General features: G+C 39.9%; 1 protein-coding gene across 1 annotated transcript; it reads left to right on the forward strand.

Annotated features, from left to right (window-relative positions):
- Nucleotides 1–16,554, forward strand: LAP3 (leucine aminopeptidase 3). The gene is made up of 13 exons (XM_030026265.2): nucleotides 1–202; nucleotides 932–1,047; nucleotides 1,395–1,449; nucleotides 3,288–3,393; nucleotides 4,510–4,669; nucleotides 8,092–8,253; nucleotides 9,280–9,438; nucleotides 10,218–10,342; nucleotides 11,737–11,825; nucleotides 13,236–13,338; nucleotides 15,067–15,146; nucleotides 15,824–15,936; nucleotides 16,046–16,554. The coding sequence occupies exons 1-13, from the start codon at nucleotides 80–82 to the stop codon at nucleotides 16,242–16,244; spliced, it is 1,590 nt and encodes a 529-aa protein (XP_029882125.1). The 5' UTR covers nucleotides 1–79; the 3' UTR covers nucleotides 16,245–16,554.
- The last annotated feature ends 147 nt before the right edge of the window (nucleotides 16,555–16,701 follow it).

Below are 16,701 nucleotides of genomic sequence, written 5' to 3' on the forward strand. Positions count from 1 at the left end.
TCAGCGCGCCGGGGTCAGGTGGCGGCAGGCCGGCCTGCCTGCCTGCCTCCCTCCCTCCCTCCCTCCCTGCCTGCCAGCCATGCTGCTGCCCTGGGTGCGGACGGTGGCTGCGCGCCGCCTCAGCCGGGATCTCCCCCTGGCCTGCAGCTGCTCGGCGCAGGGGCCCTCGCCGCGGGGCTACAGCCGCGGGGCGGGCGGGAAGGTGAGAGAGAGAGAGAGAGGGAGGGAGGGCGGCGGGCGGTGCCTCCCCTTCGCGGCCCCTCTTGCTCGGCGCCAGCCGAGGCGGGCGGAGGCAGCGGGGGGGACCTGGGCTCCGCAGCTCACGGCTCAGCGTGCCCGGCGCCCGGCTCCGGGGCCGCCGTGTGCCCCCCAGCTCCAGCCTGGGGCTTCAACTCGCGGACCTGCGGCGCCGGGGTGGGCGCCGTGCCTGTGGAGGGGGGACGGACCGTGCTGGGGCCGCTGGGAGGCTGCGCCCCGGAGGGGTTTCCCTGCCGCGGCAGAGCCGCCTTCCTGCCCCGGCACCTCGCTGCCCTGCCGATGGGCTTGAGGCGGGAGTCGTGCGGCCCCCTGTGCTCCTCCTGGGTGCACCTGGCTGGAGATCCGCGTTTCGGGGGAGGGAGGGGAAAAAAAAAAAAAAAAAAAAGCTCTTTTGTACTTAAAACTACAGATTGAAAGAGTTTGTGTCTCTACGTGTTAGGCAAAAGGATTATAACTTTAGTTATACTGTATCTAATTTCTTTTTCACGCTTAAAAGTAGTTGTAGTAGTTTATCCTGGTTTACCAAGGTGCCGCTCTGTGCGTCATGTTAGATAGGTATGTAAACTGAGATGAACATAGACAGCAGTAGCTGTGGTTTGAACAGTGTGCTTGCTGCCTTTCCGATGGGTCTCTAAATTCTATGTCGTTTACATTAATGCATGTCCTTTTTTAGGGTCTTGTTCTGGGAATCTACTCAAGTGAAAAGGATGAAGGTGCCGCCCAGCTCACTACTGCAGGAGATGCTTTCGATAGACTTGTGTCTGGAAAGCTGAGAGAACTTCTGTCCGTGTAAGTGTGTGATAAGCTTCTGAAATGAATTAAAAGTACCTGCAAATGCCAATAAGAATGATCTTTTTTTTACCATTATTAGTGTTTGTATCCATACCACTTCTCAGGCTGGTATTTGCTTCTACCAGGCCAAGCACTTTGGAGGGGAACTCCAGTGGAAAAAACTAAGCACTGAGGAAACAGATGCAAAATGTTTGTGGGAATTGTCTTTTTCTGTGAATTAGCACTGAGCCAAGTGTCCCAGTACGGTGTTGAGGAGCACTGTATGGTTGTGGAGGGAACGTAGTACTGTAAGATTTATCACCAATAAAGACTTCTTTATTGAAAAGAATCTTTTTGTGTCCTAGATGTGGGCCACCTTTGAAGAAAGGCAAAACACACATATTCCATGGTTTGCATCAGGTATGAACTTTGAATTTTGGTGTGCATATTGATTAATGTGTGAGGTTTGCCCTTACATCTTATTTTAAGCTGGGTTCACTGCTGTGCTTGTATAAATGCTCTGCTCTTCTTCCCCCTCTCATCCCTCTCAACAAAACATGGGGTTCTTATTGAAACCTCCTGTTCTGCACTCCCCATGTTTGCATGGCCTTTTGCACAATCCTGTACTCCCTCCACTGTGCTGCAAATGGAGAAGATGTGAACAGGTTTGCTGCAAAGATGGTGTGCTCTGAATAACTGCTTACTGAATGAGCTGAAGCACAACAGTTCTGGTTCAGACTTCTACTGTGCCTTCTATGTTCAGGAGGAGTGATTGTACAAGTGTGTACCGGTATGTGCAAAGGCCTTCCCAACATGGCAGTTCTAACACAAGGTAGTCCCATCGTAGGCTTTAATCAGAGGTTTTAAAGTAATTTGCTTGAAACCTCTGAAAACAAGACGTGCGACTGTTCTTCAAGCAGGACTTCTGTCTGCACAGACATGATCTATCACAAGAGTATGAGATGGGGATTCATCTGCTTAAAGTTAGGCTTTTGGTGCCATTTGAGAAGCCCTAATACATCTAATGCACCTACGTGGAGCTGGCAAATGTGGTTACCATTTGTGCCTTTCTGGAGTAGTAGCTAGAGGCTAGGCAGACATGTAATATGACACTAGGTGTCCCTGCCTAGGTAACTGAATCTTACGTTAGTGCTATTTAAATGATTTTAAATAAATCAATTTATAGTGAGTATTGCCTACCATGTATAAATTCCTGTGTGGAGACCCCGGACAGGTGAGACCGGTCTCAGTAGAAAGGCTCTTGGAAATTTCATGGAAGTTGAGTCCACTGAAGGTGCCATTATCCTAGTTCTGCATACAGGATGGCCTCTGAAGTGAGTAGCAAATCTCTGCAAAAGAAGGCAGTAGAATTTGGCCTTACGCACTCTTCTAAGTCTGTAAAATAATGATAACTAAAAAAAATGTTAACTTGAATCTTCTAGAAAGCTAACACTGGTTTCAGCATCTTGTGGACTAAAAGACTTTACTACAGTGTAACAGTTTGAAAGCTGATTGTTAGAATCTGACAGAGCAGCTTTTTGTGATGGAATGGAAAGCCTAAGATTAACTTCATTTTTCTTCAGAGTTATGGGAAGTCTGTTCACATATATAACCTTGAGTTTTATACAAATTTGACTCATTCTTAAAAGGCTAATTTAATCTTTGTTATTTCTTCCTTTTTGCCTTCCACTTGCAGCTTATAAGGCAAGCATTTAGTCTGCTGTACTACGTTGCTTTCCTGAGTTCTAGAGCTGTGTACCTCTGTGCAGCTTTGGTTTGTTACCTGGCAAATCATGCCAGCTCAGCTCCTGAGCTGAGCTAATAGGCTCAGCCTTTGAAGTGATTTTATTTCCTTGAACATAGTACTGTGCCAAAAAAGGTTACACTTCTCCAGCTCAGTTCTGGCCTTTGTTGCAACTGGAAAGGTGGATCTGCTTTCAAAGGAGTCTTAGACTTGCCCTTAGAAGTATCAAGTTTGCTATGTGTTGAGCATAAAGCCCTATCTGCTGCAATACACATAACTAACTATTAACCGGACAAGAGAACAACTGGTTGCATGCCTGTGGCAAATGATTGGGAGTGCAAGACAGTGGCACCATACTGGCACTCTTGACGAAGAAATGTGTGTAACATGAAGTACTGAATATATTTTAATGCTGTGCTTGGTTTGATTTGAAAAGTAAGGTCTTTTTAACAACTCTTTGCTGTGGCTGTAACAATGAGGAAAGTGAATCCATTTGTGTGTCGGCTTCGTCTAGGACTTTCCGAGCGTGGTTGTAGTTGGCTTGGGTAAGAAGAATGCTGGAGTAAATGAGCAAGAAAACTGGAATGAAGGCAAAGAAAATATTCGTGCAGCTGTTGCAGGTTAACTATTTTAAAGCATTTTGTCTATAAAACTATTGCAATGCTGCAGCATGTTCCATTTTTGAAGAGTGAGTCTAGACATGATTTTGTTTTGAAATGCAAAACCTACTTCATGGTTTGGCAAATGCGTTTACTTGTCACCGATATTCATATAAGTTTTTCCTTAGTGAGGAAGGAGTTATAGGGCATGTAAATCAATCTGCAGACAGGTAACTGCAGTTATTTGTATCAAATAACTTTCCTAAAGAGTGTGATATTGAAAAGACACTTATTTAATTACTACTATTTTGAAGCCTGAGAGCATCACCGGTTCACTTTATGCGCATGCTGTACTTAAGTATGCACATGTATTTACTTTTGCCACTTAGTTTGTAACAGAGATATTTGTGTTATAAACTGCTCTTTCACAGCATCAGTAGTATGATTCAGTACGTTATCCCTCATAGGCAGAGGAGGCCTCTCTATCTTAATCAAGGATGACTGCTGCATCTAAGTGTGCATAAAACAAGAATAGAAAGAGTTATCACCGCAGAGTTTATAATCTGAGACTGGAGGTCAGTCACACATGTATGACAGCTATATGTCTGAAGTGCTAGCCCACATTGTCTCACCAGCTGCCAAAACATTGTTAAATTATTTGGGTACAAAATAGAATTTATGGAATATGTTGCTGTATTTTTCTGTTTGTTTATAAAAGTGTGTATAAACTCATTTGGAAGAAAAGAGCAGTCATACATTCTTAGCAAAAAACTAAATTACAGTGAATTTCCATACCTGTAGATAGTCATAATCTATAGCACTCCAGAATGATAAAGCTTTTCTTTGATATAGAGTGAGCTTAAAGGAATTGGAACAAGTGTGGACTTTCCTTTTTATTCTTGTGAAATGTCTTAATCGTTACAATTCATCAAGTGATAATTTTAGTCAAAATTTGTCAGTATATGGTCATTAGCATTTTTAATTATTCTACCGCATGATCTTTTTTATTTACTTATAAACTCAGATGTCTTGAGTTAAATTTATTTTTTCCTTGAAATGTCATATCGATCACCTCAGACACCTGTTTTGCTGTTCTGTGCAATACTCAGCCTACTAGTTCTGTACTGTATTTTTCAGTTGGCTGTAGACAGATCCAAGATCTGGAGATCCCTTGTGTTGAAGTAGACCCCTGTGGAGATGCTCAAGCGGCTGCAGAAGGCGCTGTCCTTGGATTGCATGAATATAACGAGCTGAAGCAAAAAAAGAAACCTGTAGTTACTCCTCAGCTTCATGGAAGGTGATGGCAAAAGGAAAGCTTGCCTATTTATTTGTTTGTTTATTTATTTATAGAACTGTGTGCATGCTTGTGCATGAGAAAAACATAAAACTGAAAGAATAGGGCTAGCAGCAATATCCCTCTTAACTCCTCCTACTCCTTTGAATTTCCTGAAGTATTTGACATCTCAAGTATATTTATAGTGTTTGCTCCATATGCTTTGTTAGTATGCCATGTTCTGACGTTAAGGGTAAGTAAATGCTGCTTCATAGAAAAGAATGCCCAAGTTGAAAATATAAGTAAAAAATTACCTGAAGCATAGTTGTGATGTAAAAGGACTTCTGTTGGTATTGCATGCCAAAATTGTGGAGCAGAGGTACTTCAAACTCCATAAATGAATAAATCCTTCTGCGAATCAGGAAGTGCTAATTGACACCAGACCATGCCATGATGGAGACGTTTTGCATAGTTCATTTGTTATATTTTCATTCACAGAGTATAATGCAAGAAGAGAAGCTTGGGTGCTTCTGGCCTCTAAATAGACATCACTGTTACTTGAGAGCAGAAAGTAATATCAGAGCTTTTGGTTCCAGAACGAAGTTTTATTAATCCTCTTTTACCCTATCAGAGTGGACTTTGGACCTTCCATATAGGATATTCTGTCATGCAGAGGAGAGGTATTTCCCATATGCACTTTATACAGGAAAAAGTCCTTCCTTATGAGGAAGTTAGTGAAATAAAATAAAAACATCTCAATTTAAGCATTTCTTATTAAGCCACATGCAACACTTCCCATTTTGTAACACAGCAGATAGTTTGGGACCCAATCACATTTATATTAAATAAACATTTCCTGAAACCATAGATGGTCCTATGTCCCATAAGTCCTATGTCCACTTATGACACTGGAAGTAATTTTTGTATATAGGTTAGGAAGGACCTCTGGAGGTCATCTAGTCCAGATCCAACTTGGATTAGGGATAACCTGGAAGTTACGTACAACTTTAAAGCTCGATCATGTTGATCAGCCCTTTGTCTAGCCCAGGTTTGAATATCTCCGGAGATGGAAATTCCACAACCTCACTGGGCCATCTGTTCTAGTGCTTAACTACAGTCATGGTGAATTTTTTTGCAGTTTCCCTTGTTGAATCTTGAGACCATTGTCTCTTACCCTCTTACTGTGCAGCTCTGAGCTATGTTTGTCTTCATCTTCTCTATAAACCCTGTTTAAGGGTAGAGGAAAGACTGCAGTTAGATCTTTCCTCATTTTTTCTTCTCTAGGTGAAACAAATCCAGTTCTCTTAGCTTCTCCTCATATGCCATGTGCTTCAGCTCCCTACCCCTCTAAGGGGCCCTCCTTTGGACTTTCTCTAGTTTATCAGTATTGGTTTTGTATTCAGAAACTCAAAAGTGGACGTAGCTAGAGGCAGCCAGAAGATGTAGCCAGATGCAGCCTCACAAATGCCAAGGAGGTAAATAAATATTCCCCTTAACATGCTGGCTGTGCTCTAATCCAATGCAGTACATGGTTGGCCTTTGTCACCACAGTAATGCACTGCTTACTCCTGCTCAACTTGTCCACCAGGATCCCCAGGTTCTTTTCTGCACCGTTGCTTTCTGCCTAGTCAGTGTCCAGCCTGACTGTTGCATAGAGCTGTCCTGTCCCAGGTACAGGACTTTATGCCAGCCTGTTAAACTTCACGATATTCCCCTTGGTGCATTCCTTCAGCTTGTCAAGGCCCCTATGAAGGGTGGCCCCACCCTCCCCATTTCAGCTGCTCCCCGCAATGCGATGCTTTCCATGAACTTTTGACAGTACTTTTCATTGTTCAAGTTGTTGGTGAAGGTATCAACCTCAGCATCAACCCCTGAGGAATACCACACATAACTGACTGCCAGCTAGACCATTCAGCTGTTGTCTGCTATCTTCTGAGCCCAACAGTTCTTCCAGTTTTTCACCCATTTTGTAGTCTACCGCTCCAGTTCAAGTTTTCTCAATTTGTCTGCAAGGATTCCATGTGAAAACCTCACTAAAGCAGATAAATGACATCCACTGTGGTCCTCTGTGCCAACCCTCTCATCATAAAAGACAGTCAAGTTCATCAGGCATGATTTGCCCCAAATAAATCTATAATGACTGTTCCCAGTGACCATCTTGTCCTTCATGTACCTGGTAGTGGCTTCCAAGATGACTTTCTCCATAAACTTTTAGGGGATTAGTCTAGGATAACTGTCTTGTAGTTCCCTATATCCTCCTTGCCATTCTTAAAGATGGGTATTTGTCCTTTTTCCAATTATCAGGGACCACATTCAGTAACCATGACCTTTCAAACTGAAAGAGAGCAGACTTGCAATGATGGCAGGCAGCTCCCTCAGCACTCAGCTATATCCTGCGTGCTACCAAGGACTTGTGTATGTCCAGCTTCCTTAAGCAGTCCTAAGTCTATCTTCCTCTGCCATGGGTAGTACCTTTCTTTCCCAAACCTTAAGCACAAAGTACCTAGAAATGTGGAAGCCCACCTTAGTAATTATTAAGACTGATGTAAAGCAGGCATTGAGAACTTCAGTCTTCTCGGTGTTCACTGGATTGCCTGCCCCATTTAGTGAGGGGACAGCATTATTACTGACGTTCCTTTTCCTGAGTACCTGTTGAAGTCATCTTGTTGCCTTACCTACTTCTTGCCTGTTTCAGTGTCAGCTGAGATTTGGCTTCTTAATTACATCCCTCCATATCCAGGCAATGTTCCTAGATTCCTTTTTCACTGTGTTCTTTTGAGAGGTGGAATCCAGCTTAATGCCTTGCTTTGTGGTATCTTTTAATGCAAGTAAGTCTTTCAGTTCTGTCTCAGTAAAATGAAAGGTTTTGTACTGGTAGTGTTGCAAAGTAACCAGAGAGACATCTCCATTTCCTGTGCAGGCAGCTCTTCCAATGTTTGCTCTGTCATTCATTAGCAAAATGCCTTGAGTGCACTGTGAAATGAGATCCAAATTCCACTCTTATCACATAATTGTATTTCAGTAAAGTGAAATACAGAATTGGAAGCTTTATATGGTAAATAAAAAACTTCCAGGGCTGTTATAATTAATGCAATTACAAATTTTGGAAGGGGTATTAAACCTTGTGCTTAACGATTTAAGCCAATCTCTTGACTAGTAAGGATTAGGACAACACCTAATGTATTAGATAATTTTACATTTGTCTGTTCTAGGATTCTTCTAGCTTTCTGTGAAGCATTTGGCACTGACTAGAACAAGAGATGAGCTACTAGACTAGATGCACCTTGGATCTCATACTAAATTCCCAATAGTAAGATTACTATGACATTCTTAATTGCCCCAAATTAATGATACTGCATTTTCAGACAAGAGAGAACAGATGGATGCTGACAACATCTTACTTTTGCAAATGTTTATAATCCTGATTATTGTATGGTGGTGTTTAGTGCGGAAAGTGAAGCCTGGCAAAAAGGTGTTATCTACGCTGAGGGTCAGAACCTTGCTCGGTACCTTATGGAGGCTCCAGCTAATTATATAACTCCAATCAAATTTGCTGAACATATTGAACAGAAGCTCAGAAGTTTCAGCAATGTGAAGGTCCATATAAGGTAAATTCCAGTGAAATGATTCCTCTATAGAGTAAGATACCGTCCAGGTTATTCAAATCTGCAGCAGGCTTTCATTTTCACTCTGCCACTTCAAATAACAAAAGCAGAGGAAGTGTTTGGCAAAAAGGTTTGAGGGGTGCCCACACTGCAGCCTACTCTCAGAATTAGGAGGTGAGCTTCTAGTTTGCCTAGTAAGCTAGATACTGTGACACAGTAAAATGATTAACTGTCAATTAGTCATGCAGTCAATTACTGCTTAATTAACACATATGCTGTGAAAGGAAGCCTGATGAAGACTTGGTGAATAAGAGGGCAAATACTAGGTACCTTTTTTCTAATACCTTTTGTTTTCTTCCCAAGTAGGTTTTATACACACCTTTGCTTTTTTGTTCGGATGTGGTAATTAAACATCCTCTATTTATCAGTGTTATTGTTGGGGGTTTTCTTACTCGTCTTTTAAAAATGTTGAGATGGAGCTGTAAAAGCCCTTGCAATTGAATTTGGACAGCTAATGCTTCTTGCCTCTGAATTTCTAGTTACTGCTCTTTGGTGGGAATGGGCTAACTGGTTGTGCGAGTGTTGGAGGCTGTTTTGTTGAAAAGCAAAATACTGAGGGAAATCAACTTTAACTGTAGTTAGCCATGTTGATAGCAGAAAGCTAAACTGTAACCTGCTGTGATATTGCTACTTCATATGCCTTAAGAGACTATGGCCTTACAGGCAAGTGAAAGATTAATGACACTGATGCAGACAGTGTAGATGAGCTGTTGTTTGTTCTGTTGTTTTGGTTGTTTTTTTAAAACGAGGCAAAATAAAAATCAAGCAACAACTTCAAGGAAGTATTTTTCTGTTTCACAAAAAAAGTAATAATGGTTGGATTTAAATGGCAGTTTTCAAAATTACTAAATTAAATTAATAGTTTGTGTATGAACCTTCAAGAATTGTGATCTCTTAAAAACAAACAAAATCACCTCGGTCAAAGTGTCCAATAAAAAAAAAATATATATATATAAATTTCTATTCCAGACCGGAGTCTTGGATAGCAACACAACAGATGGGAGCATTCCTGAGTGTAGCTAAGGGTTCAGCTGAACCTCCCATCTTTCTGGAGATTCACTATTTAGGTGGTGCTAATACAAATGACTCCCCGTTGGTATTTGTAGGAAAAGGAGTTACATTTGACAGGTATGTATGCTAATATTTTAATGATTAGAGGGGGGGAAAATGCCTTCTTGCTGTTCATGTTCAATGGGGAGATGCTTTTTCTTTGCTCAGCACATCTTCCAATGCCATTCCAGTGAACTTGCCTTAAATAGTAGATTGTGCTGCCTTTCCTGGGGATAAGACAAGCTTGAGTGAGTGGTTGGACAAAGTAGGAATTGATATGCCCTCATCTTGTAAGGGGAAAATGGAAATTCAGAGGGAAACAAAACAAAGAATGTGCTATTTTTTCTTTTTTTGGCCTGAGCAAACCTCTGGATGAAGAATTTACATGTTTAGAATTGCAGTTTGTCACTGGACATCTACATCATGCTTAAGGAAAGAGAAAATAGTTTATTCTTTGCAGCAGTTCCTTATAACTGCTTTTCATGTCACGTAACTACTGAAGAATTTATCAGTCTGTTCCCCTTCCATATGCTGATTTTACCAAGTGTCCTATTTTATTCTTGTTTTGTGCTCTTCTGCTATTATGAAGACCACCGAGTTAGACCACTGCAGATTACCTGGATTTTCGTGGCATCCTAATTATGAGGAAATAACTCGGGGACATTATTTTATCTGAAATGAAAACCCAAATACCTTGCTTTCAGTATGCTTACTAGGGTGTTGCAGGAATATTTGAAAACACCAAGTCTAGCATTTACTGATATTTGGTGCTAAAACATACCGATGGACGGAATATTATCAAAGTATGCAACATCGAACTCCTAAATGTTGGATGATGCTTGTGCTATTTGTTCCAGCGGTGGCATTTCACTGAAGCCGTCATCGGGTATGGATGCGATGAGAGCAGATATGGGAGGGGCAGCAACTGTCTGTTCAGCTATTGTGACAGCAGCAGCTTTAAATCTACCTCTTAACATAATTGGTAAGTGTGTTTGTGTGAGAATCCAAAACTCTTCATTTTACAAGATTCCGTTTAGACAGTAATTTTCTAGTATCAGCAGTTTTAATGGTCTTAATAGAAATGTCATGGACTCTTGCAGACCTACTTCTCTCATTCCCTTGTTCAGCCTCTCTTCCATTTTTACTTGCTTATAAAAAAATTACTATCTTTGCTTGCATAAAATATTGCAACACCAAATTAAAATTTTGAAGGCATGATTTTTAGATCTTGGGAGAGAAATGATTGTCAATAAACTTATTTTCAATGAGTTTTTCAGAAGTCCTGATCCTTCATTACAAGAAGGAATGTGGATATCTGTAAAAGCAATTAAAAGTGAAAAGGAGTTAGCTGAGCTACCTCCATAAGTGTTTGCCACAGCTAAACAGGAAGAGGGATCAATTCTTGTTTCCTTAGGTGAATATCTCGGCAGAAGAGAAATCTAAAACAAACAAACAAAACCAGTCTGCTGATACTATTTTCAAGTATAAGCAATACTGATTTTTTCTGCAGAAATGTTGCACAGCTAAAATTAAATTAGTTGATTCAGCAACCGTGGCAAAATCAGTTGGTGATGACATGTAATCCATTCTAGGATAAGTTTTATATTTGAGAACCTTGACTTTCAGGAAACGAGTATTTTAGTCACTTTTATGCTTCAACCAGTAGAGGGCAGCGAAACACACATCCTCACGACATGCCTCATTTAAAAATATGCAAAGGGAAGGGCTCAGTCAGTGGAGCAAAAGTCTGTGTATATAATTCCACTGTGGTGGTCCACAATTTGCTTGTTCCTTATGCCAGGAGCAGATTTTCCCTAGGAATGGTGGAGTGCCTTTCATCCCATTACCCCATTCAGAGCTGGAGTTTTGATGCTGACCCTCTTTTTTGCTGATCTCTACTTGTTCTTCTTATGGTTGGAGTTCTATGGCGAGTCCTTGGACCCCTCTTGACATTACATAATGTTTATTTACAATGAGCAGAGCTTGATTGGCTCAGTGTTAATTCAAGAAGTTTTTAATTTCAGAAAGAAAGAAATCCCTTTACATGTGACTAATTATTCATATATGGAAGACATAAGATGGTATTTATTGCTTCTCTGACCTGACTTGTCTGGGCATCAAGTAAAAGTAAATCCTAGTGGTAAATGGTATAGGTGAGAGAATGTGGTGGTGCAACACGCAGAGGAAATTCCCTGATTGAAAGCTGAACCATGTGTCTTTCAGTAAACAGGAAAATTTGGATTTTGAGTCATTGACTCATAAGTTCAAGATGAGAATAGTACTGTTTTCTTAAGGAGGTGTTTGGTTGTTTTCTAAGTGTTTTTTCTACATCTTTTCTGAGAAAGAAACTAATGCACTTTTTCTTTTCTCTCTGAGGTTTGGCACCCCTCTGTGAAAATATGCCCAGTGGTAAGGCAAACAAGCCTGGGGATGTAGTCAGAGCCAGGAATGGAAAAACAATACAGGTATGCATGTGAAACTTGGATTTTGAATGCTTTTAGTGAATTGGTTTAATCAATCAAGTTATATGACTGCAGTCAAAGTACATGTTTGAAAAGACCCTTTAAAAAGATAAGCAGTGCAAATGTACTGTTTTTTAAAAAGTAAGAAGCATGATATTAATTAGAAACTGCTATCATAGGATTCTTTCAAATATAAATATAGATTGAACAGATTAGACATGTTTTATAAATTGCTATGAAAAGCTGAAAAGTATGGACATATACTGAACATGCTAGAAAATCTTGTTTTAGCACAAGCAGTTGTTACGATGATCTTAAATATAGCTTCTCAGTTAGAATGAATAACATATTAATTATTTCCAGCAGACCCTTAAGGATACTCCCTGCTATCTGGAGTAAGACATAAGAGTATTAGTTTCCTGCTGATGTAACCAAGGTCTTTAACACTGCCAAGCTGCTCTGTACAATCAGAACTCTGAGTCATAGGGGCTGTTGGTTCAAAGGAGCTTGCCAAATCAGTACCCAAAATACATATTTTTATATTTAATCCAAACTGTTCCATACTCATCTAATAGATTAAATGGCACTGGAAGTCATTGTGCTGTAGACCACTGATTTTGTGCAGAAGTAGATGGCTTAATTATTTCTCTCTGTCTGGATTTCTGTGACTCTGACACCTTTGACTTGCTGAACCTTCCAGTTCCTTGAGCTTCTTCTCCCAAAACTGAGTTCAGTCACCCTCTGCTTTGAGGGAGAAGACTGGGCACATATTTCCCCGCCAAGAAGAAATTTGCAAGAAAGTGCTAGTAGCTCAGAGCATATCATGCAATTAATCTTGCAGTATTCATAATGAATTTTCCCTGAAAGGAGCAAAGGGGCTATTGTGGGGTTTTCTTGTTTTTGTTTTGGGGTTTTTGTTTTGTTTTGTTTTGTTTTTAAGAGGGGAAAAGTTTCAAGATCCAAAGAGAAAGCAGTATAACAAGCAACTGTTTCCAGGCGTGCATCTGTACTCTTCCTCTGCAGTCTCCATTAGCCAGATCTCTGTGCTTGCTCAGAAGCAGCCCCTGGGATTCCTGGGGCTTTGCTGGGAATGGTAACCAGCCCCCCGGACTCCACTGGAGAACCTCTCCAGCCTCCAGGCTCTTCTGAGGAGCCAGCAGCACAGAGGCCCAGCATGCAGAGGAGGTTGCAGTGCTGAAAGATGACTCGATCTCAGCTACAGATATGCTTTTATTCTATAAACATACATCTTTTTTCTTTTTAGTTTGAGTAAATTTTGATTACCTGAAGTTCCTAGAGCCTGTGACAGTGCATTCACAATCTGACAGCTATTTAAGATAATATGTAAGAAATAAGTCAGTGAAAGGGATATTTTCAGTAGTTAATCTGTTTTTACTAATTTTGCACCTGAAGGTAGATAACACAGATGCAGAAGGAAGACTGCTGTTAGCTGATGCTCTCTGTTATGCCCACAGTTTTAATGCAAGGGCTATTGTCAATGCTGCAACATTAACAGGTAAGCAGTCTCCCTTCCCTGCTCATTTTGCAAGTCAGTTCTTTGTTACTCTCATTAACTGGGTTGTAGATTAGTTGCACTATGTATATAAAGCCAATGTGAATTCGAAAAGCGACTGAGATGATTTTACATGTTGTAGGACAACAGCTATCACAGTTTATGCTCTAACAACTTGTACAGCTGCACCGTGTCTCTAGGACTGGGGAGGGTATTGGAACACAGGGTACACGCTCAGCAATGTAGATGAAGTTGGAACTAGTAAGTTCCAACTAGTAAGAGCAGGAAAACCTATGCAGACTTTGAGGTTTCTGCACGATGTTTCCCAGTGCTGCCATTTCTGAGCTTAGCCCTCCCAGCTCCCAGGGCTGTGCGATGCAGAGATACTGGCGTGGTTGTAGAAGAATCTTGCCAGGTCCATATGGCACTGGCCACGCTGGAGCCAAACTAGCTTCTTTGTGAACGGCTTCCTGCGTGCCTGAGCTCTGACCTAGCCAGCACCAGTTCTTCCATTATGTGAGCTAGCTCAGGACTCCATGCCTCTAGATAATAGAATAGGAGAGTCATTCTCATCTTCCCAAGACTTCGTTTGACTGAAGTATCTCTTATTTGCAGTTTCCATACTTTCAGGCATAATAAAATGTGCTTTAATTGTTTCATCTTTACAATTGTATGTGAATGAGGTTATAATTTTAAATTTAAAAACAGCATTGTGTATGCATCTCACGAACTGCAGTAACAAACTGTTGTGGGTGAAGTGACTGTAGCTGAAATGAGAGCAAACATGGAAACGTAGTTCAGACAGGAGTCCACTGTGTTAATGAATATGCTAAGCAAAATAATTCTCTTTCTATATATTCTCTACTAGCGCTTTAAATTGTATTCCATCAGTTTTACCTGTTCAAATGCTATGGAAAATTTCAATAGACGGAAGGGAAGCTGATTTTAAGATTGTTGGCTTGTGTAAAAGTATTCCCATATAAAGGGCATGACAGAAGAAGGACCTTCCTCCCACTATAGATTATTCTGTGTTTGGGATCCTTGGACACCAAGCAGGAAGGAGGAGAGCTCCTGTAGAAATTTCTTTGACATACCAATTTGTTAAACTACTTTTTTCCTTTCTTTTTTTTTTTTTTTTTAATCTCACTGAGGATTGAGTGTTGGCATTACAGAAGCAGTTCTGTGGCATCAAATAAATAAACATATATGTAATCCTTCTGGTTTAGGCATGGTTTAGTATTTTGATAAGGATTATTTTCACTTAAAAGTAAATTCACAGATGCTGTGCAAAAATCTATGCAAGTGAAATTCACAAAAGGGAAAGTATCAGCTTGAAAATTGTAGAAGTCTATAAATTGGAAAAAGGCCACTCATTTTCTATATGGAAACAATAAAATTTAGATTATTTTTTTTTTGAGAAGACACTGTTATTGCTGAATACATTACATTAGAAATATTGCTAAGAAACATCAAGCTGAAAACAAAATCTAGTTTCATGAGATACAGAATATAATTTTATGAATTCTTGTCCTGTTAGATCATATAAATGTTTTAACAAGGTTTAAACTTTTTAAAATGCAAGTGTACTAAAATCTTTAGTTTTTGCAGACTTTAGAAATTACTGATAATGGGAATTAAAAGTGGAAAGTTCTGTGAGGAGTCAGAATGCAGAGGAATAGCTCTGGTCCACCTTTGACTTTTTTTTATAACCTTGAAGGTGCGTTTCTGTAGGTGCCATGGATGTTGCATTGGGGTCTGCTGCCACAGGGGTGTTCACAAACTCATCCTGGCTTTGGACTCACCTTTATGAGGTAGGCCATCTGCATTTATTATTAAATCATAATAATAATTCAGTAATAGCTGTTGTTATTGAAAAGTTAGTGCATTACTGAAAGTCTGTCTTTATGCAAATATAAAAGGTATGTAACTACATTTTGAAATCTCATAAGAATGGTGTTAGTAATGTATTTAATTGAAAATAATTAATTTTGACTATTACTAGCTCTTTGGTGAGGTTTAATATACAGCAAACAGCATGCACATCATCTCAAGGATCTGCATGTTCTGATAACTTACTGCATCTGCATAAGCTCAGGACTACTGACAGTAATTAGTTCATGTTAAAAAGATAATTGATCTTGCTTAACAACACTGAGACAGAAATTCAGAGTGGGTTCGTGAGTGGCTGAAGTGTGACGGCTAAAGGAAGTCTCTGAAGGGAAGGATTTGTGTTGTCAGGAAAAAAAAAAACCTGAAAAAACCAGTCTTTAGATTTTGCCTTTTAGCTAACACCAAAGTACCTAAAAAGTAGGATTCACTGTTTTGTTTTCCAGTGTATTTCCAAATACCTAATATTATATTGGGCTGAAGATTTTTAGACTGATCAAAGCTAAACAAAAATAAGCACGCCTGATACTGGGGCTTATAAATTCAGTTTAAAAAAAAAAGTTTAAAAAATTGCCAAAAGTTATCACTGTTTCTTTTTCAGGCCAGCGTTCTGACAGGAGACAGAGTTTGGAGAATGCCTCTTTTTGAACATTACACAAAACAAGTAACAGAGTGTCCTCTTGCAGATCTGAGTAACATTGGAAAGTACAGCAGGTAAGATGTACCAATATCCTTTCCGTGCCCCTTTCTTTCAGTGTATTTGTTTCATGTTTGTGCTGTTGGTGCTGCTTTAGAAACAATACAATTTTTCTGCTTCCCACAGAGCTGGAGGAGCATGCACAGCTGCTGCATTCCTGAAGGAATTTGTGACTGCCTCTCACTGGGCTCATTTAGATATAGCTGGTGTGATGTCGAATAAAGATGAGGTGCCCTATCTTCGAAAAGGCATGGCAGGGCGGCCTACAAGAACACTAGTAGAGTTTGTGGCTCGATTAAGTCAAGACAGTCACAATACCAAATAAAATACTTATTCTAAAACCATCCACTCTGCCTTAAGAAAAAAAATCTTTAAAAGTATTACTCATAAATGAATGCCTCAAGCATCTTTTCACTATGGCAATGAACTACAAATGCATTTATAAATCATTATTTGGGTAAGAATATCTCACCTTTGAGATCTGTCATCCCATATTATGCAGTTTAAAATAAAAACTATTCTGTTTGAACTATTGAGATATTTAATACCAAAACATGATGATGGAAAACATCTGAACTCCTATTTTATATGTAAAGTAATCATAATTCTTGCAAACAATAAATCTTTTATTTGGGTGTGTGTTTTGATTGAGAAAGAATTAACAATAGACAGAGATCATAGCTGAGCCTCAGATTTGGGTGAATTGTAGGTGCTGTGAAAGGTAACTCTGCAAAGTTGTTTATAAAAATGCCATTCTAGCATTTTTCCTTAGAAAAACTAAA

Source organism: Aquila chrysaetos, chromosome 1 (genome assembly GCF_900496995.4).
Source record: "Aquila chrysaetos chrysaetos chromosome 1, bAquChr1.4, whole genome shotgun sequence".
Lineage (NCBI taxonomy): Eukaryota > Metazoa > Chordata > Aves > Accipitriformes > Accipitridae > Aquila > Aquila chrysaetos.